Source organism: Oryzias melastigma, linkage group LG18 (assembly GCF_002922805.2).
Source record: "Oryzias melastigma strain HK-1 linkage group LG18, ASM292280v2, whole genome shotgun sequence".
In the NCBI taxonomy this organism is placed as follows: domain Eukaryota; kingdom Metazoa; phylum Chordata; class Actinopteri; order Beloniformes; family Adrianichthyidae; genus Oryzias; species Oryzias melastigma.
Genome location: NC_050529.1, coordinates 12,867,755 through 12,893,074, shown reverse-complemented (window position 1 = coordinate 12,893,074; position 25,320 = coordinate 12,867,755). Strand labels below are relative to the sequence as shown.

The 25,320-nt window shown below is 40.9% G+C and overlaps 2 protein-coding genes across 3 annotated transcripts in view; one reads left to right on the top strand and one right to left on the bottom strand.

The window, feature by feature from the left end:
- mark2b (MAP/microtubule affinity-regulating kinase 2b) overlaps window positions 1-12,639 on the top strand; it is a gene marked incomplete in the record, with an annotated part of 43,145 nt that extends 30,506 nt beyond the window's left edge. Inside the window, 6 exon segments of the mRNA XM_024288165.2 lie at window positions 760-903; window positions 3,722-3,985; window positions 5,898-5,924; window positions 8,526-8,564; window positions 9,106-9,215; window positions 10,710-12,639. Of these exon segments, the coding sequence (XP_024143933.1) occupies window positions 760-903; window positions 3,722-3,985; window positions 5,898-5,924; window positions 8,526-8,564; window positions 9,106-9,215; window positions 10,710-11,053 (928 nt within the window).
- Window positions 12,640-13,643: 1,004 nt separating this feature from the next.
- rcor2 (REST corepressor 2) lies at window positions 13,644-24,420 on the bottom strand. 2 transcript variants are annotated; one of them, XM_024288408.2, is made up of 14 exons: window positions 24,141-24,420; window positions 20,904-21,029; window positions 19,257-19,313; window positions 18,890-18,973; window positions 18,754-18,806; window positions 18,508-18,669; window positions 18,312-18,436; window positions 18,091-18,157; window positions 16,828-17,067; window positions 16,618-16,695; window positions 16,449-16,506; window positions 15,116-15,183; window positions 14,891-15,046; window positions 13,644-14,818 (listed from the first exon to the last, which is right to left on the bottom strand). In XM_024288408.2, the coding sequence occupies exons 1-14, from the start codon at window positions 24,388-24,390 to the stop codon at window positions 14,483-14,485; spliced, it is 1,860 nt and encodes a 619-aa protein (XP_024144176.1). In that variant the 5' UTR covers window positions 24,391-24,420; the 3' UTR covers window positions 13,644-14,482. The 2 variants fall into 2 exon arrangements, with proteins under 2 accessions (XP_024144176.1, XP_024144177.1); XM_024288409.2 differs by having other exon boundaries at window positions 18,890-18,970.
- Window positions 24,421-25,320: the final 900 nt, after the last annotated feature.

Here is a 25,320-nt window from a genome sequence, read left to right as displayed (position 1 = left end):
CTATTTTCAAAGCATTCCCAGTAGTTTTTTTTCATTATAATTATGCTGTTTTAAGCCCAAATCCAAAAACCTTGTTGTTTTGTCGGACATAGTTTCAGTAATTCAATAGAAATTCACCTCTATTTTTAATGTCACAAATACAATATTTTTCCAAATGCTGTTTTTTTTTTCTTTTTTTGCTTGATTCAGACAAGAGATATTCAGAAATGCAATTTAAAGCTCAATTTTCTTTATATATGTCCACAATTTTCACCAGAGTGGGTCTTTAAAATCAAATTCTGTGTTGTTCACAACAGAAAAGTGGTCGAAATGCAGGAGAAAGTTGTCGCTTTGCACATTCTTGAATGACTTTGTCCAAAATAAAATGTGGTTTTTGTGTGTAAAATTTGTCTCATGTTACTAGAAAATTGTGATGGAGTTGGTCTTTGTTGAATCTTTGTATTTACCTATAATCAGTTTTTAATTTTTTTTATTTATGAAGTTACAAAGATGACAAAGACCTTCTCTTTGTTCAGTGATAGCATGTGTTTTTTCTGTCCTCCTCCTCCTCCTCTCTTCCTTATCATGGACTGTGTTTGAAAAGTGCTGCTTCTAACCATACTCCACCTCACCTCCCTGCCCACCCTCACACAAACCCCGCCCACTCCGTGTGCGTGTGTGTATGAACGTGTCTGTCCCGTGTCGGTGTGTTTTGTCTGAATGGTGTCGGGCGGGGGGCTCCTCCTCCTCCTCCTCCTCCCCATCCCCTCCCCTACCCAGCCTAAACACTCCGGGCTCCCGAGCCTCCACTGCCTCAGCTGCTGCCGTCCTCTCCTCCTCCTCCTCCTCGCGTCCCCGCCACTACAAGTCCTTGTCCTCCTCCAACCATCCATGCCCCTCTGACCTGCACGCACCACGGCCCAGGCAAGTCTCACTCTGTGCTTCTCCAAGACACACAAACAGAGACATGAAGATAGAACCATGGAAACAATCAACTGCTAGATTGTCAGCCTAAAAGTTGATTTTTTTTCTTTATAAAATACAAAAAAAATTCAGAAAAAATATTTATAATCTATGAAATTAGCACTTTTCTACCTAAAAAGATTCAGTTTACTGGTATCATGTTTTTATTTGTACAACAGTTTACAGGTTTTTCCTTGTTGGTTATGAACACACATTGACTGTATATAGAGAACTGGACTGAGTGACTCCTCCCTCTCACGTTCCAAACAGGAAGTCACATAGACCTCTAAAGAGAAACAAGTTATTACTCAGTTATTCTATTTGTCAGAATAGCTATTTTTGCTCTGCTCCCTTTTTAAGCTTGTTGTTGCTAATACTAATTTTTAAATATTTTTTTTTCTTTCGTTAAAAACTGACCAATCAGATGCCTCGATAAAATTGTGTGGTCTTATGTCAAATGTTTCAAATGTTTGAAAAATTCTCACCAAACCCACTTTCAAGTGGTAGTTGTATGGTCCAACAACCTCACTCCTGATTGGTTGCCAAAGAAACATAGACATAAACCAATCACTGCTTACTGACGTTGTGTTAACTCAGTTGACTTAATTTGGTTGGAACCAGAAGTAAGCCATTTTAACCACGCTCGCTCGGTCCAGTTCACATATACAGTCTTTTTTGTTTTTTTTTTGTTCTTAAACTGAACGACACACTTTGGTTTGTGTGTCTTCATATAAAAAAACGATATATCTCCATTGTAAAACTCCTGTGTGAACCTCCTCCTTGACGTTTCACAACCAGGAAGTAAGAACTCAAACCTGTTTTGCCAAGTTTCACTTTTGTGTACATGTCTGACTGTTGAGCTAATACTTACCATACATCTCTACTTATGTGTTACCCAGCAACAGCTGGGAACTAAATAGTAGAGTTGAGAAAGTGAGCACCTGAAATGTTGACTCGACTTGTTTTTTGGTCAATCAGCCACATTCCGAAGGCACGTTTGCGCGTTGAACCATAACTGAGGAGTCTAGCACTTCAGAAGAAGATAACCAAGTTTTTCTGTTCGGTCTACTGTATCTCTGGTCGGCCGTTTCCTGTACATTAAGAGGAAAAATGGTCAGAGAGGATCTGCAAAACCACTGATAAACTGTGTGTGGTCCACTTCTTGACTGAATTATCATCTGGCTTGGATTTTTTTTTTTGTTTATTTATCTAAAAATCTCAGTTCTTTGGAATATATATGACTTGAGCTAAGATCTAAGCTCATTTTGTTGTATGAAAGCAGAAAAAGATGAGTATCAAAAGCACAAGTATGCTGTGAAGAATGTCAGCCATGCTTGTTCAGCTTTACTTCTTATAAAATACATCTTTACTAGTCAGTGGACATGCAACAACCACTAAGCAGAGAGGAGACTTCAGCACGCCCATTTCAGTAACCAAGTCACTAGTCTGAACGTTTTCAACCTAGAAAAAGGCCTAAACATACTCTCCAGACTGCTCCTGTGATGGACTGAAAGTGGCCCTCCGGCTCTGTGTGCTTTTGTCTGCTCCATGTTCAAGTCTCGTTCTGTTGCATGCGTCGTTCAGCAGAGATCTGGGGCTGTTCAGATCCTGGTTGGGAGCGCCGGAGCCAAGGTATCACCTCAGCGACATCTGGACTTTCCCCCGCCTGAGTGATGACTGCGCACCTTTTCTCAGCTCCTGAACTTTGCCCTAAACTCCCATCAGCTAGTATCAGAAACCATGAATGAGTCGGGTTTATTTCTGAATAAGTTGGTAAAGAAGCTGTTGAAACTCCACAATTTAAAGAAACAACCAACGAGAAATATAAAAGGGGAAATATCACATGAAGAAATGATGAGGAGAAACTGGAAAAAAAATACTTTTCTTTAAAAATACAGTAGGTAATAGTATTAATAATTAGTGCAACAAAAGCCCTTCCTTGTTGACCCAGACTTTCAAATTTTGTAATCATGTAAATAATAATTCAAACTGAAGAAGACAAGAGTTTTGTGTTAAATAATCTGCAGCTGCATCTCAGTCTTTCACCACACCTTCTCCATACTAACTGGTTGAAAGTGAAGGAACAAGTTTGAGCTTTTCCCATATAGATGTAGACGTACAGTCATTCCTTTCAGGTCAAAAAAAGTCTAATTTTTCCTCACTAATATTAGCCGTCTTTGTCCCTCGTCTGGTTCTTAATCACCTTTTTGTGCACGGACTGCGTTTACATCAAGTTGGGGAGTATTTTTGAGATGTTCAGCATTTATTTTTAAAGGAAACAGAAGAGGTTAAAGTAGTTTAATGCATGATATTTGTATGTTACTACAGTGTTCCCTCACTAAATTGCGGTTCACCTTACTTTTGTACAGATCTACAGCCTTGTTTTAATAGTGCGTTCTGATTGGCTGGAGCCTTGTCAATTTCCTCTGCCGTATCTCCTGCCTGTACAGAATATATTCCATTTTTTTCTGTGACGGTTTGAGCTTTGAGAGCTTAAACAGGACAGAAACCAGAAGAAACTGAACAGATTTGAAAGAAGTTGTATGTCCTTCTATTGTTAAAAAGAGAAACGATGATTCAGTGTTTAACTTTTTTTTTGTGCTCCTTTCTTTTTCCTCTCCCTGTTCTTCATTTGCGTCTCCTCTTCAAACTGTTCTCATCACACCTCCATTTTTATTTAATCCTTCAAAAATGTTCACACCCCATATCTTTGCAACTTCCTCCTCCTCTGTCGCCTCTCCTTTACCATCCGTCCCTCCGCTTTTGCCTTCCGCTGCAGTGGGGCGTCGCAGCGGGCGCCCGTCGCCTCCCCGTCTGCCCACAACATCAGCAGCGCGGCCGTGTCGGACCGAACCAACTTCTCCAGAGGCGGGGTCCGCAGCACGTTCCACGCCGGCCAGCAGCGGGGCGCCCGGGACCAGCAGGGCTCCACCTACACCGGCGGCCCGGCCTCCCCGTCTCTGTCGCACGGTAACAGCCAGGCCCGCAGGACGCACGGCGCCACCGGGATCTTCAGCAAGTTCACATCCAAGTTTGTACGCAAGTGAGTAGCCGGAAAAGCGGAGCGCTAGAAGTTTTAGGAAGTACCAAACAGGAAGAAGAAAAGAGGACGCTCAGCTAAAAGCAGGTTTACTTTCAACACAGGTTAAATATAAAGCAGTCATTTCTGGTCTAATAGCTCCTTCGAAGATCACCTATCGCTGATCTCCAGCTCTGCTAAAAGAGAAGCGAATAAAGATGGAGCCGCTGAGCCTCCTCTGTAATTTAGCATGGAGCCCTGGTGACTGGGGGGTAATTTTGGTTGTGGTTCCACGTCTGTCCTAGTTTGGATTTGAGGTTCTCACTGCAGGTTGGAGCTCTCCAGCTTCACTCAGTGAAAGCAAATCTGGTTTAGGTAGACTTTTATATGGCGGAGAAGTAAACAAAAATAGTTTTTTGGCAAACGGGACATCAATCAAAGTTAAATTTGAACGTGGTAACACACGATGTCTAACTGTTTGACTTGTTAATCCAAATTTGTGGATTGCATTTTTCCAGCTAAGCTTTATAAGATTTTTTAAAATAACAGTTTCAATTAACTTAAAAAATGGTAAGAGATGCAAAATATGTTGCAAGAAGGCTTTTATTTTGAAAATCTAAACAGGAAATTGTTTATTTTTTGTTTGTTTTCTAATTGCTAATAAGTTCATATGACTTTAGGTAACAAATAATGAAAAAAAAAAGACAAATAAAAATGTTTGTTATTGTGGACTAAGTAAGATTTAGCATAAACTGCTAAGTGGAGATGACAGGAAATGAGCAGAGTGGTGGAACTTGAAATTCCAGGTAGACATGAGAACGGAAAGAACACATAAGGAACCAGAAACTTGGCTCCAAAAGGACAGAAAAAAAGCAACCGTGATAAATGAGAGAAGTGAAGAGCATAAACCTTTAAACGTTAAATCACCTTCTGATTTTTTCTTGGGAACTGTGGTTAAATCCCTCTCTAGATTTCAGCAAACCTGGAGGTTAACCGACTGAGATTTGAGGGATTTTCCATATAGTTTAGGAGCTTTTTTCACCTTTTCTAAATGATTTTATTCAACATTTAAAAGTAAATCTACTATGAAAGTTAATCTCATTTGGCCAATGTTTAAATAAAATCATTTTTTTTGGTTTAGTAAGTGTAAAAATAAGTTCTTCCTGATGTGAAGTGTTTGCCTTTTACTCTCTCAATAACAAACTTCAACTCAAACACACTGTTGGAGACTCAGAACTTTAGGCTCACATAAAGGCGCTAAAATAGTTAAGGAGTTAATGTTATTTAATCAAGCTCCGCCCCCTCCTAGGGATATAGAAGTGTGTGTGTGTGTGAAAGGTGTATGAACAGGAACAGCCACTCTCCCCAGCCTCCCACGCACAGATAGTGTAGCTCCGTGGCGACAGTATCCATGGTTACACCGGAGATATCACTTTCCGCTTAACTATAAATACTGCTCATGGGGACACACACACATGCAGGCGTAACTCTGTGCAAGAATGAAACCAAAGTGAGCGCCTTTAGGATTCGGTAAAGCTGAGACGTTCTCCCGATCGGCGTGTGGAGTCCTCCACGCCAGGGGGGTTTGTGTGATATTTAGTTTCATCCGGGGGAGGGAGGGGTCCAGTTCATTCCCTCTAAAACTGTTCTTTAACAACATTTGTTCATGCATCTTTACCAGTAACACCCCCCCCTCCACCCCTTACATGCAAAACGTGGACGTCTGTCGCACTGATATTCTGTCTGTCTGTTTTAGTCATTAATGTTGTTTGTGCTTGCTGCTTCACTCCAGAGTGAGCCAGGATTTTATTTGTTTTTTTATTTTATAAGTTTGCTGCTCTGCAAGCGGCTTGTCTTTGACCGAAAGTATCAATACGTGCGTTTATACATACGTTTTTTTTCTCTTTCTTTCTTTATCCCTCTTTTGTTTTTGTAGAAATCTCTCGTTCAGGTTTCCAAGAAGGTAGGCAACATACCTGACGTTAAATATAACCCCTTGATTTATATACACGTCTATTCTTTTCTTTATATATATCTACATATATATATATATATTCTTCCCCCTTTTTTTTGGTGTTTCGTGCAACTTTTTTGTCAACGTTTTCCTTTTGTGCCTCCTTTTTTTCTGTGGTTTGGCCCTTTTTTTTATTATTTTTTAAAGCCGTGTTTTGGCCTTTTTATTTTACCAAAAAAAAAATATTTTTTTCTACTAACATCATTCTCACCGAACTCACCCCCTCCATCGTTGTGCAGAATAACAGCCTCCTCTTCGTGCCTCCTCCATTCATCCCCACAGTTTCTCTCCTCCCTTGTTGTCCGTGATCCAGGTAGGAAGCTCTGCTCCCCCCGTAGCTCCTCACATGTAGGTCCCGGAAAACCCGATTGGAATGAAATCAGCACAACGATCAGACCAGTCAGTGGGAAGCTACGTTCACACCGCCGTCGCTAACACGCGTTCAAGATGACACTTTTAATGAAAAGTCTGTGTGAATGCGTCGTTTGGGCTCCCACTCAAGTTTCTACGGCGTTCCAAACATGCTTTGACCAATTAGAGACTTAGAATTAGAGTCCTTAGTTTAACGGTTTAAATTTGATTATTAATAATTGCAGTTTGTGCCCTACTGGAATTATGTCGTATATCGGAATAAGTATCGACTGTTAAAGTGCGTCACATGACCGGTGTGCACGTAGCTCAACTCTGCTGAGTTTAGTTTAGTGCTGCTAACCTTCATCCGAGCTAATCCCTCCAAAACCATCGCTCATCTCATCCGTGGAGCCGCAATAACGAGGACTTCCTCCAGTCCGAAACTTTCTTTTGATAGATTTCAATCTATCGACTTGAAGAACCGCCCCCCTTCCTGCTGTAGTTATAATAGGACAGAGGAGAGGAGAGGACCCAGAAGGGACGGGGCTGCAGTGTTTCTCAGGCTGCACCTTTTGTTTGTTTCCTGGAAGCTGCACTCTTCTCCTCATTCATCTCTGTGCTCTGGCTCTGGCTCTCTAACAGCAGCAGCAGCAGACCTGGATGGCTTTAAACTCCTCTGGCTGGAACACCCCGTCTCTGTGGTCACTGTCACTCACGAACGCACAAGTGCTCCATGTTCTGCTACATGTGGCTCACACACACCAGTCAGTAATTGGATTTGTCCAAAAAAAATGTTTCGGACTTCTCACAAACACTGAGGGATCAGCAGGTTGAACAATGTTCCTTCTTTCTGCGGATCATTGCTCCACCTGGTGGTTTGAGCTGGTATAGCTTTTACTCAAAGGTTGGATTTTAATGCACTAAGAATCCAAACATCATGTTATGACTTCAGTGTGTCCTCAATTATAAGAAAAATGCCACAAAAACATGTTAAAATCATCATCTTTAAGAAAAAAAAAAACTAATAAAAAGACTATTTTTACTAAACCAGGTGGATTCTTTCCATGTTACTAAATTTTTGGTACTTTTCTGGTGTTTTTGGTCAAACATTCACCAAATATGAACATTTTAAAAGAACTCGAGACCACAAACTGTTGCATTTGTCATGTCACTGTCCTCCTGTCGCATGTTTTGTCTTCATTTGTCGTCTGATTTCCTTTCTGTGTGTGTTTCGTTTGCTGTTACCAGTTTGTTTGTACATTCGTTATCAAAGCTGCAGTTAACATTTTGTCCACAGGGGGAGTTTGTGTGTGTTTTATTTAAACTCTCTAATGTAGGTCCAGTGTTACTAATGACGGTTGGTTAATGCTGGGAATTACCAAATCGTTTAACCTTCTTCCGCCACAGAGCCGGCCCTCTCCACGCTCTCTGTTCTGTTTCAGTCCATCCACAACCCAAACCTACGTTTTCCGTGTATTTTTTCTCAAATTTGAAGTATTTGACACACCTAACCACAGTTTAAAATAAGATTTAAAGAGAGGAACAACATAAAGAGCATAGAGAAGTATCAACACTTTAACTTCCTGTTTGAATGGATCCAGGTCAGTTACACAAGCAGTTCGGGTCTCATTTACTTCAATTAAAAAGCATGTTTAGCAACACTGCTTTGTGTGCAATTTTATTTCATTTTTATGCCGAGTTTAAATTAGGGGTGTGGTCTTTTGATGGACAGATAACCACCAAATTCTCTGCTTTACATTGAAAAAAGCGTTGGATTAATTAACAAAAGTTCTGTAATTTGTTATATTTAAAATGTTGATGGTTTACTCCACTCATAATTTTAATTTGATAAAACTAATTGTCAGTGTCAGACTGTAGCATGTGCATCCACTGATGATGTAAATCTAAATGTACATCAAAAAATGCGAATATTTACAGAAAACTGAGCACTCTACTGTTTAGAAGCCTCTAGGAACAAACTTTAGTTAAGGGATCAAATGTCTTTTCTCCATCGCCTCTCAGTAGTTCTGCATTCTCGCTTGAACCAGGCGCTCCCTGCGCTTGCGTGTCGACACAGCCGTCCTCCCGGTTTGTGGTTGGACTGAAACTCCAGAGCGTGGCGAGCAGCTGGACTGTCAGCCCCAAATGTTAACCCAGCGCTAAAAACCAAAGACTAAACTTGTGTTGATTTTTTCCGAGGAGTCCTTATGAGGGAGAGGGTCGGGATGAGGGGAGCAGGTGAGACACCAAACGGCTCTTCCATCTCCCCGCAGACTGTAGACATTTGCCTGCCGAATCAGTAGACCCGGGCACGCCAATAGATGATCCGAGCTTGCTGTGAATGATGGGAGAGGGGGGCTGAGCTGGGACCTCGGTTGGTGATGGTGACGATGATTCGACTAATCGGGCTTCAGGAGTTAGCTTTGCAGAGATTGACTGGGGTTGTGGGGGGGTGACCTGCATGATGTGTGTGTGTGGGGAAATCAGAACCGAAGCACCTGAATGTGCGTTTGCGTGCCTCCCAGAGACCCGCTGGGCTCTGAGGGGTGCACACAAACCAACAGGGGGGGTGCTTCCAAGTTTTCGTCCTCATTTTCACAGCCTCACCATTTCGCTCTTACTCTCAACCCCCTCCTCTCCATTCCTCCTTTTTATTTTTAAACTCTTTTTTTTGTAAAATACTGCTGGATTCTCACACTATCCTCCTTTTCTGTCTGTGCTCACCCCTTATTCCTCACCCCCTCCCTCCTGACCCCCCCGTCCTGGTGGATCTGTCCAGGTCTGTGCTGACCAGTACTGTAAACAAGTCTGAGAAGACCTCCGCCGGCGGCTTCTCCTCCTCTTCCAACAACGATGAGAACAACTCCTCGCCTGGATCTGGAAACACAGGTGTGTCCAATAAACTGTGTGAAACGTATTTTACACAGTACTTAACATCAAAGTTATTTTACACAAAATATACTATATATTTAAATATTATCGAAATTTTTACAATATTTATTTTAAGCAATAACTTATGTTACACAAAATGTATTTTACTCTAAAAATAATTGACACAAAATTAACTTAATATTTACCTAACACAACATTTAACACAAAATTTAACTGAAGCAATACTTGTCTAATACTTTTGCACAATACCTGCTTTACACAAAACTTACTTGACACAAAATGTACCTTAAGCAGTACCTACCCAATACTTAATCTAAGTAATACTTTACTTAATACTTACCTTACACAATACTTAACAAAAATTTACCTGAAGCAATACTTATCCAATACTTTACACAGTATTTTCTTTGCACAAAATTTACCTTAAACAATAGTTACTTTGCACAATACTTCACAGAGTACTTGTTTCACAATATTTACTTTAAACAAAACGTTACACAAAATTTATCTTGCTTGATACTTGCCTTACATACAATATTTAACAAAACTTATCCAATACTATACTTGCACAATAACTAATTCACACAAAATTTACCTTAAAAAAAATACCAACCCAATACTTAATTTAAGAAATACTTACTTTACTCAATACTTACCTCACACAATACTTAACAAAACATTTATCTGAAGCAACACTTATCCACTACTTTACACAAACTTACTTTACATGGTACTTACAAAATTTACATTAAACAATACCTACCCAGAACTTTATAGAATACTTTACTCAACACTTCACAGCAAATCTACCTGAAGCAATCCTTTGACGATACTTAACACAACACTTACTTTACACAAAACTCATTTTAAGCAATACTTACTGTACACAATACTTGGTTTAAATAAAACGTACTATAAAGAAAACGAACTTTACTCGATACTTATTTTAAACAAAACTTACTTTATGCAAAACTTACTTTACCAATTTACCTTAAACAAAGTCTACCCAGTACTTCCTTTAAACAATATTTACTTGACTTAAGACTCACCTTACACAATACTTAAAACATGTACCTGAAACAATACTTATCCGATACTTAACATAATAGCTTCTGTAGACAATACATAGTTTAGACAAAACTTACTATATACAAAACTTACTTTACACAGTACTTATTTTACACAATACTTTCTTGACCAAATACTTTACACAAAGCATATTTTAGCCTAAATTTAGCATAAGCGTTGTCTTGTGATAATTTACAGATAATATAAAGCCTCTTGAATGTGTTAAGCTTCTGCAAATGTCACTTTGCAGCAAAACAACCCCAAACCATGATTGTCCCACCACTGTGCTTCTCTGTTATTTAGGTCACTCAAAAGTTTGACTTTTACATGTTCATCAGTAATTGGATGAACTGACAGTTCAGGGAACATTAATGCGGCATTCTTCACGTCATTCCTGTGACTCCGCCTCCTTATTCCCCTCAGGTGGTACAGGTACCCCTCCTGCCAACGCCAGCCAGAAGGACTCGGCGAAGCCGCGCTCGCTGCGCTTCACCTGGTCCATGAAGACCACTTCGTCCATGGAGCCCTCAGAGATGATGCGCGAGATCCGCAAAGTGCTGGACTCCAACAACTGCGACTACGACGAGCGCGAGCGCTACATGCTGCTGTGCACGTCCAGCGACCCGCACAACTTCGTGCAGTGGGAGATGGAGGTGTGCAAGCTGCCGCGCCTCTCCCTCAACGGCGTGCGCTTCAAGCGCATCTCGGGCTCCTCGATTGCCTTCAAGAACATCGCCTCAAAGATCGCCAACGAGCTCAAACTGTGAGTGCGGCCGGCAGAGGAGAGCCGAGGGCGTGGAGAGCGAGAACGAGGGAACAATAAAGGTGGAGGTCAGAAGGTCGACTAAAATCAAAATAAAACGACTCTGTTGGTGTTTAGTAGAGTTTGAAGGAGGACGAGGAAGCGTTTGTGCCCCGCACTCTGACACTCGGAGCTCTTCTGAATCGTGAAGTACAGACCGAGGTCTTCTCTCTTCCCTTTCGGGGTTTTTTTCTGTCACCTTCTACTTAGACGTTCCACTCTGCTGCATGCCCAACCCTTTCTGTTCTTCTTTTCAAGTCCCACTCTTAACCACTCCTGTCATTTCCTCCTATTTATTCAGTTTCTCTGCACAGGTCTCTGGGAGGTGAACATGGGGGTTTGATGAAGTGAGCAGATGAACTCTTGAGGGGGAAAAAAAGTGTCTTTGAAGCCTTATTTTGCTGGTATTTGTTAAGGAATTCTGATTCAAAACGGACTCCCGCTGAGCCAGGACACATTTGGACGGATAAAGCTCCCTCCTCATCCTCCCCACTGCTTCCTCAGCACAAATAAACCCAATCTTCTCACCTCCTCACTCCTCTTTTTTTTATTTCCTTTAAGTTGGCCGTCGATCCTGCGCTCTTTTTTTTATTCTTTTACCTTTATTTTGTTTTAAGAGTTGTGCACTGGAACAAGATATTTGAACCCATGGAGGGGAGGACACTTCATGGACCAGATTGTTGAAGAATTTTATGTTGCCTTTCTTTGAAGAATTAAAATTTGGAGTTTGTTTTTTCTTGTCAGCACATGAAATGATTTATTTGTACTGTTTTTTTTTTTTTTTGGCCTCCTGCCTTCATATCAACCCTCCCGCTGTACTCTTTTACACGTTCCCAAAGAGAAAACACAGAAAGGTGTTGTAACAGTGTGTGTGAGTGAATAATGTAAGATCACTGGAGAAACTGACGACCAGGATCTCTACTTTTGATTTCATAATATATATTTTTGCGGCTGGAGGTTTGTATAGAATCGGATTTTCCGGTGGACGGTTTCATTGCTGCCTTTTTTTTTTTTTTGGTGTAATGCACCTTTAACGCATTTAACTTCCACGCACAACCCTCCTCCCCTTCTTCCGAGTCGCAGGATGGTCGGTGATGATTCCTCCAGCTCACTCGTCTATTTTTTTTATTTTATTTTCCTGGAGGAAAAAGCCTTGTTTGGTCCAGAAACGCAACCGTTTCTCTCGGAAAGGTCCTGACGTCACGCTTTCTTTTCACGATGACACCTTTTTCCTTTAATTTTGGAATCTGTCAGAAGTTGGATCATTGTATTAAGGTGCTGGGTATTGGATTCGATTTATTATTCTGGCTGTTGCTGTTATATTATCTCTTTCAGGGTTGATTTTATTTGACATTATTTCGTTTTACATTGCTGTAATTTACAATGATTTTAAATGTGTTGAGCATACTGTAACTGTAGTGGTGGGTTTTTTGGGGGTTGGGAGGGGTGATCAACTCCTTTAAAAAAAAATGTATTTGTTTCTTTTTTTTGTGCAAAAACAAAACGATGAAAAATTACGATGATAGTAATAAAAACAATGATATAATGATAGTCTGACTCTGAAAGCTGTTATGTTTAGTGATCTGTGGAGAAAAAACTACACTTTGATACGTTGCAGGAAACCTTTGGGAGTACCTTCATTTGTTTAAATCTAAATTGCAACAATGGAGAAAAAAACATTGTCTGCTTAAATCACACCAATTTGTGTTTTCATTGAATTCAATCGTGTGTCCAGTTTTTCCATAAAACCAAATAATTCCAAAGGGTTCAAATATTTTTCTCCTGCTGAATTTTAATGATCCAGTTCATTCACATGGATTTTCAATGACTGGGTTAGAAAGCTGAAACAAAAGCATTTATTTTGTGTTTTGTCTAATTACACTGCTCACAATAATAATGATTGTATTTTTTTGGTACGTAAAAACTCGATCACACTTTTAATAATTTCAGCAATCTTTATATCAAAACGTTTATGACATTGCTGCTTGTATTTTTGGTAAACTTCATAGTTTTTGAAATATTGAGCAAAATATCCCCCATGAGAAACTGCTCTAATCCTTCAAAAACTTGTGAACTTCTACATACTTTCAGCTTTAAAATGTTCAGCAACCGCTAGGTTTTTAGGGAGGTTTGAAATTAGCTTATATTTTAGCAACATGCTATTTTTGGCTAATTTAGATATAAAAAAAAAAAAAATTGTCACAAACCATTATTTTAATAATCGACTAATCACAGATTATTTTGCGATTAGTCGACTAATTGGATCATTCGTGGACTGGATGTAAAACATACATTTTAACCATCTAAGTGTTTAAGCTATTTGTTCATTAAAAATAAAGACGATTAGTCGATTAGTCATCGACTAATCGTGGCAGTCCTGAGGAGAATGAGACGTCGCTGTCAATTTTACTTCTTACTCATTATTGGTGATATCAAAGGGAACTTTTACATGTTTTATTTTTTAAATAGTAAACACTCGTAAATGATATCTTATTGTGAGTGGTGAAAATGGATAAAAAAAAAAACCTTAATGTGAGTAACGGACTCGCTGGAACAACTATTTGGTCATGTGTTTATTTAAAGTCGTAACACAAAGCGTCCTGTTTCCACAGTGTTCTCTCAAACCAAACAGAAATGTGAGAAAAGGCTGTCAGAAGGTGACATCAGTCATTCAGTGTGGGACTACTGTCACAAATGAAATGAAAACGACATTTTTGGTCAAGTTATAAAAACAGAAAAACATTTTTACAGTAAAGTTTTAGTCAGAAGCTGAATGATTCCAGCAGAAAGTGTATCTCTTTGTCCTCATGAACACATGATCTGAAGCGCTCTAACGTGTTTTCCAGTGTCTAAACAACCAGGAAGTTGACCAGAATTGTAAACTTTTTTTTCTTTTAAGCCCAACAACTTTTTGTGCTTTTTTTAAAGAATGTGGGAGGTCAAATTTTCCCTCCGTTTGAAGTAAACTGGAAATAGTTTAAGTTATTTTCCTTCTCTCGAGTGCTCAGTCAATAATTAGGAACCTAAACTACACTCACTAACCATCTAGCTACAGTTTTCACAGACAGGACAGCTAGAATCCTCCCTCCACATATCAATGCAGCCCTTCCACGGGTTTGAACCATGAACTTGAGGTTCAAATCCTGAATCTTCGTACCGGTGAAACTACAGATCTCCATGGAGATGAAACTGGTCAGTTTGGTGTCTTTTGGTATAAAGATGGAGGTGTGCACGGGTCAAGTTCCTCTTGAGGGTGGTGTGCACGAGCCTGGTGTTGTGGAGGTAGGTGTTGGTGCGGACAGCAGGGGGCGCTGAGAGGTGGAGCGTGGGATTCTGAGGAGATCATGGTTGAGAGCCACAGGTCCCTTTCTCCTGCTGTCCTCCTCTGAGCGTGTCAGTGGGAGCTGGGCTGCTCCACTTTGAGCCCCACCAGCGAGGGGGGCATCTGCGTGGCGGCGGAGGAAGACGAGGAGCTGGGAGGGGAACCCCTGAGGCTGGAGGAGGAGGTGACTGCAGGCCGGATGAGCGGAGGAGGAGGGTGGTTGTGTGGCGCTCTGCTCTGGAGCGGTCGCGTCTGAAGGGGCGGCGGCTGGCGGAGGAGACTCGGGGGTCCTGTTGGAGGAGCCGGGCGCAGCAGGGGAGGGGGCTGGGAGAGGGAGGAGGTGGTCTGAGTGGCAGAGGGGGGAGAGGAGCTGCTGGAGGAGTCTGCAGGAGAGTCCTCCATCTTTACCTGAAGGGAGAAAACGCAAAGACGTTTACACACCTGCGCTTTAAAAAGAGAATCCGAGAAAAATCTTCTCACCTCATGTTCTTCTGACGCTCCATCTGCCGACATCTCCTCCACGCTCCTCCTCGGGTCTCTCTGGTCTCGGTTGGTGGCCACCTGCTCGGCCGCCCACTCCCTCAGCACCTCGTCGAGGTTGAAGCGGCGCCGGTAGCTCACGAAGAAGGAACTCACCTGAAGAAGAGAAGAAGAGCCTGAAAATCCGGTGCTGCCTTGAAGAGAAGCAGAAGGAAAAAGCCTGACCTGAGCTGCTGTCTTGGTGCCGATCACTTCAGCGATGGCGGTGAAGTCTTTCCCATAGCGACGAATAGCTAGAATGAAGACAGACAGATGATGATGATGATGATGTGCTTTCCCTGAAGGCGCCCTCACATCTACAGTTGACCTACATCTGGGAGCACCTGCTCCCAACCAGGTCTGACCTGCTTCACTCCCACAGCCGACGCACCAACGCCGTCTGCAGCTGCGCCGAGCTTTTGAAGTGCGATCACCTTTGGATCTGTATTAAATCCTTCCTAGACGTCTTTAATTATGTTTATGCCGTTTTTAGATCAAACCTAGAAACTTGTTGCTTTCTAGGACATAGTTTCGGCAGCAAATTCAGTTGTGGACGGTACTTTCAGCAGCCCGCCCCCTCTTCCCCTCCCTGTTGCTGAGAGCTCTCTGTTTACACACCCTCCCTCTAGCTTATAACCTAATATTAGGGCCAACAAAAACCTTGAGCAATATAGGAGCTATCTAGCCGCACACAGGGTGTTCACAGATTTATGTAAGTTAAATTTAAGCATTGTAAGACCCTTTTAGGAACACTTAAAATCCAATTTAAGAACTTATGTTCAAAGAAAATGAAATAAAGAGCCAAAGTCCCCTGTTTCTTGGTGCATGCAGGAGTGACCTACCCCTGTAACCCAACTAGATTTAACTACAATAAGTAATTCCTATTTTCAAACCATTTTTTCAGGAATTTGCATTTTCCAATTGTCCTGCATCAGCTAATTACTTAGATTTATGACCCGTTAATGACGGCATATCCCCGAAATGTTTTATTCTTTTACCAACAGACAGGAAGTCACATCAGATTGACCATAAAAAGATTTTAGAACCTTTGAACCAAGAATTTGAGACGATTTCATGTTTCATAAGGCATTATTTTAGTTCAATTACATTTAAGACTTTTCAAGGAGGAAAACAACAGATTCACGGATCTGGTCGTCTATAAGTGGATTCATCGGAATGGGACAGAGAGCTTGTGGTTTGCAATACAGTTTTTTTCAAACTAATATTTTTAATCTACTTATGATTCAGATCAATTTGAATAAAGAAATACTCAGAAATGTTCTTTAGAATCAAATTTTCCTTATACATGTCCTCCATCGTGATCAAAATGCCTCAAGAACATGTTAAAAAAACATTGGACTTAGTCCTTAAGAAACTGCTGTCACTATTTTTTTTTTATTTAAGTGAAAGATCAAAATCTTAAACATATTCAGGCATTTTTTGCAGTTTCGTTTGAAGCAATAATCCAGGAGAAAAGCAGATACTTCCTGAGGGTGATGACGGGACCTGAGTGACTCACCTTGAACCGCCAGCAGCTGCTCCTCTGTGGTCCAGCGAGAGTTCATCTTAGGCACGGACTGAAAGGAGGCCAAAGGAAACGAGAAGAATGGAGAGAAGCGGAGTGATGGGTGAGGAGGGATACATGTGAGGAGGAGATAAAGATGACAGGAGAATCCTTAAAAAGTCACCTCAGCTGGTTTGCAGGAGTCCAGGCCTTCAGCTAAACTCTGTTTCAGACTGCTGTTGGTCTGTTTGATGGACTGAACCTAGAGGAGAAGAGTTTTCCTCGTTATCTTATCTATCCACATCCCAGAATTCAAGAATGCTTAAGTCTCTCTGATTGTTGGATGTGTGGTCAGAAGATGGCAGTACAGACCACGTTGTGGTGAGAGACGTACCTGTCTCTTAAGAGAAACCAGGTGAGTGTCCAGCTGCCGGACAGTCACCGCGCCCGCGTCCTGAGAGGCCGACAGCGCCATGATGTCCGCTTGGTCCAGGTGCATGCCTTTAGGCGGCCTGCGGCGCGACCTGAGCGGGTGGTGTCTGTACTGAGCTCCCACGCTCTCCTTCTTGATGGGTCCTGAGCGGCTGGGAACGGGTTTGTCTGAGCTGGTGCTGCTGGGGTTCTGCTTCAGCGCCTGTGAGGACCAACCAGAGGAAAGGTCTCACGTTCTGCTAGTGACGAATCAAGAGGGAACTTGCTTTGTTAAAGACCAACTCCAATGAAAATAGTGTTTTGTTTTTTTACATTTTTCTGATGATGGAGGATATTTAATGAAAATTAAGCTGAGTTTTGTATTTTCTACTCACAAGAGGAGCTCCAACAATTGTTCTGCCTCTCTTGGAGGGCGATTTAGTTTGGCCACTAGGTGGCGATCGAGCTAAAGCATTACACCTTATTCCAGAAGAAGAAGAAGAAAGTATGAGAAAAACTGTGTTTTAGACCACAAATGGTTACTTTAAAAAATGTTTCATTAAAAGAGTTTGGAAAATTCATGCCTGTGAGTATATAAAGATGTTCATTTATTCAGCAATGTATGTTTAGGTTGACCAAGCGTTAGCATTAGCCGTCCTATGGGAAATCCCATAATATGTTAGCATCAAGCTAACAGACTTTAGCTTTATGCATTAGATCGATCTCTACCTTTATGGATCGATTATTGATCTATGAAGCTCAGATCGATTAGTTGATTTTATCAACCGAGTCCTACTGTCACACATGTAACAGTTCCACCCACAACTGAGACGTGAATTTCTAATGAACTCCTGCCGCTCTGCAGAAACTATGTCATAGAAAACGACAGGTTTTTTTTTTCAATTTTGGCTAAAAACAACAATCTTAATGAAAAAACCACTGAGAACCCTTTTAAAACTAGATCAAAAGATGATCGGAGTGGGACTTTAAAAACTCACTCCAATGAATATCCTCTTTTTCGGGCAGGGGGCGGAGTTGCTCCGAGCCAACAGTCCCGCCCTCAACCCAGAGTTGCATTTTTAATGAGATACTTCTCATTAAAAATTATGTCTTTAAAAAAACGACTTTTTGCTTTTGGCTAAAAACTGCACAATCATAATCAAAAGATGACTAGGAATGATTTTACTGAATGAAAAAATATGGTTGGAGTAAATCTTTAACGTGTTTAAGAGGATCAACCTCTCACCTCTTTCTTTGCCTCGACATCAAAGTCGCTGTCGCTGCCTGGCTCTCCTTCCTCCACCTCATCATTACTGAACAGACGAGAGAAATCAGGATTACACACTCCTGTACAAACTGTAACTCCACCTAAAATGCTCCAAACCAGCTTAGAGTTAAAAAATAGAAAATATTGATGAAATGCTTGTATTATTAGTGAGGATAAGAACGTTTCTTAACATTTGAAACCTGTCATCTTTCTCTCTCTTGTTGAGCAGTCTTCGGGCCTGTCGGTCCATCACTGAAGTTCTGGTCCTGGTCTTCTTCCAGCTGTAGTAGTACTTCACCAGGCTGGATATCAGCTTGTCAGGAAGCTGCACACAAACCATCTCTGTCAGTATTTCCCCTGTGAGCAGTACACGAGGCGTTTCCTTCGGCTTCGCACCATCTGCTGGATGCGGTGGAAGCTCTTGCCGTGGAAGCTGAAGGCCTGCTCGAACAGAACTTTATCCTCGATCGTCCACTCGTCTGGGAAGGGTGTAAAGTTGGCCAGGTCGGCCAGTGAGCGCTCCACGTCGTGTTTGTGCCATAACAACATGCCCAGAGCCTGGAAGGGAAAAAAAAAACAACGGCGTCAGGACACTTTGAGTCCTTCTAGATGACAATTCCAGAATGTTCTGCAGCTTCATGCCTGCTCCATGTTGTATCCGTGCTTCTCTTTAGCCATGAGGATGTACTCGTCCACTGGAACAACAGCAGACAAAGAAAACAGGGCTTAGCTGCTGTCGTTGGGTCCGTGCAGAGCTCAGAGTGTGTGTGGATCTTACACATTGTGTCAGAGAGCTGACTGTTGGGACACCAGACCAGCATGCTCCTCTGGTCCTTCTCGCTGCAGCCAGATGGAGTGTCTGCTGACGACAGACGAACGTTTGACTCCAAACAAATCCTGGCTTAGCTACAGACAACATGTGGATCTCCTCTACTGTACTTAAAATGTTCACGTTCATGTGCTTAAATACACATTTATTAAAAACAATTCTAAAGAGAATCAGACAGTTATTCTGAATTAAACGGATCAAATTAGATGAATATGTGATAAAAAGTTCCTGTCATTTTTCCTTCAACAGATTTCCTTGAACTCATTCCTTTCTCCTTCTCTATCTAACTTTAGTGCTGACTGTCCCCTCAGCTCACCTGGTTTGAACTCTGGGATCTGAGCCTGGTAGTCTCCTCCCACTCGGATCATGCTGTCTGTGGGAAACAAGGAAAGATGAGTTTTTATGAAACGAGTCAGGAGGCTTTGTTTTAACACTTTACTTTTAAATAATAAGAAGAAAAATGTCTTAAAGTGATGAAAGAATTGGAACAAAACTTCAGATATGAAATGGAGATTTTATATCGAACCTACAAAATAAAGCTGTGAAATAATCACCCCTTTTTCTCTACAACTTAAGACATTTATGAGCCAAAAGTCCATTCAGGCTTTCCACTTTTATTAAATTTTAAATTGCTGCTGAACTTGAATCAGGAATGGAACATGTGAGGCTTAAATGTAGTTATCAAAAAACAAACTGATCAACACAGATTATAGCTCTAACTACAGGTTTAAACTGTTACAAGCCAAGAAAACCTTGCGACTAAATTAAATGTAATATTAGATAGATACTTTATTTGCTATTGTCACAAATTCAACTAAATTTAAGTGCTGTTAGGTCAATTCACCATTCATAAAAAAATAAAATAAAATATTTGCAACTAATACATAAAATGACATCAGTCATTAAAATCAAATAAGTTACGATTGGATAGGAGTGTTTAGTGGTTAAAACCAGCGTAACAATAATGTACTTAAATCATTACAACATTTTTATTAGCCTTGCAAAGTTTTAGCAGCTGCAGTTGAAGTTTTAATGTTTTTATAGCAGTTCTTGCTTAATTTATTTTAGTAATTTGGATTGACTTGCTGAAAAGATGTATTAATAATTAACATGAAGCTAAACACAAGATTTAATTCATAAACACCTGACAAGCACCAATAAAGAAGCTAAGTTTAGTGAATATGTTTGAGATCTGTAGATTCACGATCAACTTGTACAGCCCTGTTCCTGCTAAACTGCTTTACATAATTAAATAAGTAAGTAATTAAAAATTGCTATTTTAAAAGTAAATAAAACCCAACACACATCCCACACCAACAGCTTCTTCTGGTGAATTGAAGCTAATTTTTTATCACTTTAAACTCAGTGATTAATCAAATCGTTCTTGTGCTGAACTGATTCCAGCATGATATGATTCTGCTCCACTTTTACCATCAAACGATTAGTAAGAAACCACATTTCCATCGTTTTCATTTGCACAGATGGAGCCAAAGATGGCAGCTGATGGCAGACACTGAGTAATAAGTACTGTGCTGAAGCTAGCAGGAGACAGAGGAGATGGGAGGGTGATGGAAGGAGTGAGAAGATGGAGAAACACGGAGCAAATGAGGACTGCGAGCAGGTGTATGAGGAGAGTAGACGGAGCCAAGGAGGAGACAACAGGAGGAAGGAAGATGGAAACTTTTAAAATACAGGACAGTTTTGGGAGAAAACGTGCTGCTGGGAGATGAAGAGAGGGAACGGTGGAAAGGAAAGAACATGTGGGCAGCAGAGATGAGAATACCAAGGAGGAAGAGGGGTGGGAAGATGCTGGAGGAGGGGGCGACAGAAGAGCTGCTGCAGCGTCCCTGATGCAGCTGAAAAGATAATTCTGTACCAGTTGGATCTCATTTAAAAAAAAAAAACAAACAAACAAACCACAACATCTGTGGCAGAGAGGGAAAAAACAAACTTGTGCATCTACCATGAGCGTGCTCTTCATCGCTGCTCTCTTCCTCAGAGTGTGGTTGGCTGTTGCCGTTGGTAACGGTTTTGGCTCTGCTCCTGGACAGGACCCCTGCGCCTGAGCGCTCCATCACTGAGGGCATGACTGCAGCAAAAATATAATAATAATTAAATCTTTGGAGGATGAAAATTCATTTTTCACATACTATTATGAAATGATCCCAAGACAAGACACCAATAGGTACTCATCCACTCTCCAGTGGAAGCATCTTAAACATTACAAAGTAACTATACGGTCTACTGATTGCTCCTTCATTAGTTCTGAGTTCACTTTTTTTTTTATTAAGTTCTTTAGTAAATCGTTTATGCCTAAATGTAAATGTGTCCTATACATTTATTGATGTGATCTGCTATTCGAGGCCCTGGGTGACCTTCACATGTTAACAAGTTGCCTCTCCAATAGATCCCACTCTAAACACCCATTCAGGTTTTCCTCTAATCAAATAAATTATGTGTCTTAACAATTTTATTAATGAAATCTTCTCCGTCTTTACTCAAAACAAAAGGACTGGAATATTAATCTCAATCTTCCCCCTTCATCCACAGCACATGCAGACAAGGCTTGTTTAAATAGGCGAGTGCAAACCTCCAACACGGAGTGTTATGGTGAGAACATTCTTCTGCAGACTTTTTCCATGAGGGTCATATTTGTGCAGGTGGGGCTGCAGCCCGCGCCCCTCCAGCTCTGTACGCGTTTGGAAAACCTTGTAAACTTTGAGTGCGAGCGAGAATCCGAGCACCAAAATGAGAGGAATTCACCCGCTGTCACTAGTCCTGACATTATTATTATTGCACAGTAACTTCATTAAGTATTCAAATACGACCTTTAAAACAATTAAATACTTATTAGGAGGTGATCATCTAAAAGAACACTTCAGAACTAAAAGAATTTTAGGTTGACATAGCAACAAACACTTAAGTAGGAAAGTTAAAGACCTACACCAATGGAAATTATAGTTTTAAAATGTTCTTTGGACAGTTTTCTGATGATAAAGGTCATATATTAGGAAGATTAAACTTAAAATTGCATTTCTGGGTATTTCTTTTTTAAAATCCTTGTGAATCAGGAGCAGATGAAAATAAGGCATTTAAAAAAGATCCTATTTGTTTAGTACAAAATACACTGAGCAGGCCACAAGCTCCCTGCTGGACTCTATTCTAATGCATCCACTTGCAGACAAATAGATCCATGAACGTCCTCGTCTGAGCTAGCATCTGGCTCAAAATTGTGCAGCTGGATAGCTCCGATATTGCTTGCCATTTTCATTCCACCGTTGATGTTAGATTGAGGTGTGAGATGCTGTAAGCTAGTGGGAGAGCATGTAAACAGATGACAAACAGTGGAGGCGGGCTGACTCCACACTAATAGTCCACACAATTGAGAAGTGACTTTCTATTGAACTACTGGAGGTCTGCAAAAACTATGAACAAGAAAATTACAATTTTTTTAAAATTTTGCCTAGAAGCAGTATAAAAATGAAAGAACGCATTTTGAAATTGATAAAAGATGATCAGAGTGGGACTTTAAAGGAGGTTAGTTAATGCAAAAGCTGCAACAATAATTAATACAAAACCAAATAAACTACTAACATCCTAAAAGAAGTTTATCTATTTTTTCTAAATAAGACAAAATATTGAAGATATTTTGTCAAAGAAAATGTGTCCATTTATTAAAACTATAATTTTTATAAATGTACCTACTGTAGAAGGATTTTTTTTTCTTTTACAAAAGTATTATTAGTTTATTATTTTTCTTGTCAACCTTTTAGCACAGTGAATCAGCTTTCACTGATTTGATTTGGCAGAGATTTTTACACTGGATGCCCTTCCAGGCGCTACCCTGTATTTTATCTGGGCTGGGGACCGTTACAGGGAGAGACCCCAACCTGGGACCCCCTTGTGGCTACATAGATCGGCAGTAGCTTGAAGAGGCAATTCCAAACTGGATTAAGCTCACCAAATGGACCCATTCAGATGCTTTATTATTTAAATTTGTTATTAATATGTATTAATTTCATTTAAATAATTTAATTGTAAATAGCTTAATAATTTACTAAAATGTTAGTATTATTGTTTTAGCTGAAAATATATTAAAATAAATGTCTTAAAAAGCACATTTTTGGAATGATTTGTAACTTTTCCTATTTATTTTTAATGGATAATTTAAAAAACAGTGAAACCAAAAGTAAAATCGGGAAGATGGATGTTTTGGTTAAAACATCTGAAAACATGGTGAGGATTTGAGATGCAGGAGAGGATCCGGACCTTCATCCGTCCTCCAGCCTCCTCAACTTGAACTAGAACAAAGCAAGTTGTGCGACACATTCGCACAGTTTCCTTCACTTATTCCTTTTTTTATCCTAAAAAATAACGTTCTTTTTCTATAGGCAGGCGGAGGGAGCCGCTGTGTTCCCAATCCACAAGTTAAAAAAAAAAATCACATCTGCCAATCCAAACAAGCAGACCGCACAAGTGCGGGAGGCTCTCTGGGGGTCTTTTGTCTGTCGCTGCTCCAGGTGGCCCCGGGATTACAGCAGCTGCCCCGTCCAACTTCACCGACCGGAAGCTGGGAAACGACCGCAGATAACAGTTTGAGCAGATCCTGCCGTGGTTAAAGGTAGATCCGTCAACTATTAGTTCACTTTCAGTGAGTTTCCGGGAGAGCCTTGAACAGAAGAGCATCCAGACCTCCATCTGAGGGCTAACATGTTCAAATAAAGCCAACAACTTTATTTTGAAAATCCCAATTTCTCTACATATCCCCTCTTCAGTCCACAAACAATAAAACTCAAATTGTTTATTTCCTTATACTTACTTATTAAGGCTCAATTATATATATATTTTACTAAAATCCCATATTTTAACATTAGTGGAGCTCGAGCCCTTTTGTTTTCCCCTCGCTGCTAAGTATGAGAACTACAGCAGCTGTATTGTTTTTTAATTATTTTTTAAAGTTTTTTATTATTTTAACTTAACTTTTTGCCTCCTTTTGAACACTTAAAGTATTGACCGACTCTTAAAGGAATACATTGGGCCATAAATCTGCCCCCCTCCCTCGTCAAAGTGCAATTGAAGCCCCCCACCCCTCCACTTGCTCGTTGGGATGCTATCGTTAGCTAGCTTGCGGCTAGTAGTCCCCTCGCGTTACATTTGTAACGTTACTAGTTAGAAGTCGAGTAACTGAGTCACACCGTACCTGCGTTTCGCGTCTCCCCCCGGGCTTCCTCGCACTCAGAACTTGTCCGAGCCTCTTGTTGGCGGTTCTGGGTCCTCCCCCGGCGGGCCGCGGGGCACACTTCGCATCTAAAACTGCCCAATTCTCGCCTAATTGGAGAGGCTCGCGCGCTACAATGAAGTGAACTGCTGCTGCCCGCGAGGAGGGGATGGAAGGCGTTGAGTGTGTGCGTGGGGGGCGGACAACACCCGCAACAGAGTGAGGTGGACATCCGCTCCGCCTCTTCCAGCCAACCGTTTGGATTGACAAAAAAATAGTACTCACGAACTCTTCAACTTTACCTGCTCTTTTGTTTTAAATCTCTTCCTCTGTAATGTCATTATAACTTTACGAGGGAAAATAAACGTACATTAATGAACTGTATTTAAATATTTTTTAACAATTACTTTGAAAGTATTTTACAGTTTATTTAAAAATGGCGGTGGGTGTACTTATGCTATATATAATAAATAGTTGTTGAATATTTTTCTTCCTTCCATAAAAATCCTATGAACTGGGGTCTACTTTCCAGTGTGTTGGCGGAGGGATTTGTCAGCTGTGCATCTCTGTGCAGAGGCAGGCTGTCCAGACCAGACTTGTACTGATGTATGTTTGTTGGAAGACTGGGTTGAATCATTCGTGTGGGTATGTGAAGCAGCACAGATAAATACTCCAGAGTAGTTTGATTATCTATTTAAGGAAATACTTTTTATTTTGGGGGTGCAGAATTTTGGGGTGTACCTATAAACATCCTGTGACCCTTTAAAGTCCAGCTTCTCTACTGTTTCCTCTCCCCCCACCTCCTCTTTCCTCCATCCACTCATCTCCATCTCCTCCATGATCTCTCTTGTTTGCACCCCTCCCTTCTTCACCCCCCACTTCCTGCTCCTTTCTGTTCCTCCTTTCCTCACTTCCATTCAACTTCTACTTCCCAACTGTCCTACTTCCTCATCTTTTTTCCTTCTTTTCTGCCTTCCTTCATTCTCCTCCTCCCCTCCCACCTGAACCTGTTTTTTCTCCTCTTCAGTGATGACTCCTCAAAGTGTCTGCTCCCTCCTCATCTCCATCCTCACTTCAGTCTGTGACCCCTCGTGTCGTTTGCAGTTTCATCAATGTGCATGTGTGCGTACGTGCAAATTCTTCCCCTCCCCCAACCAGTTTT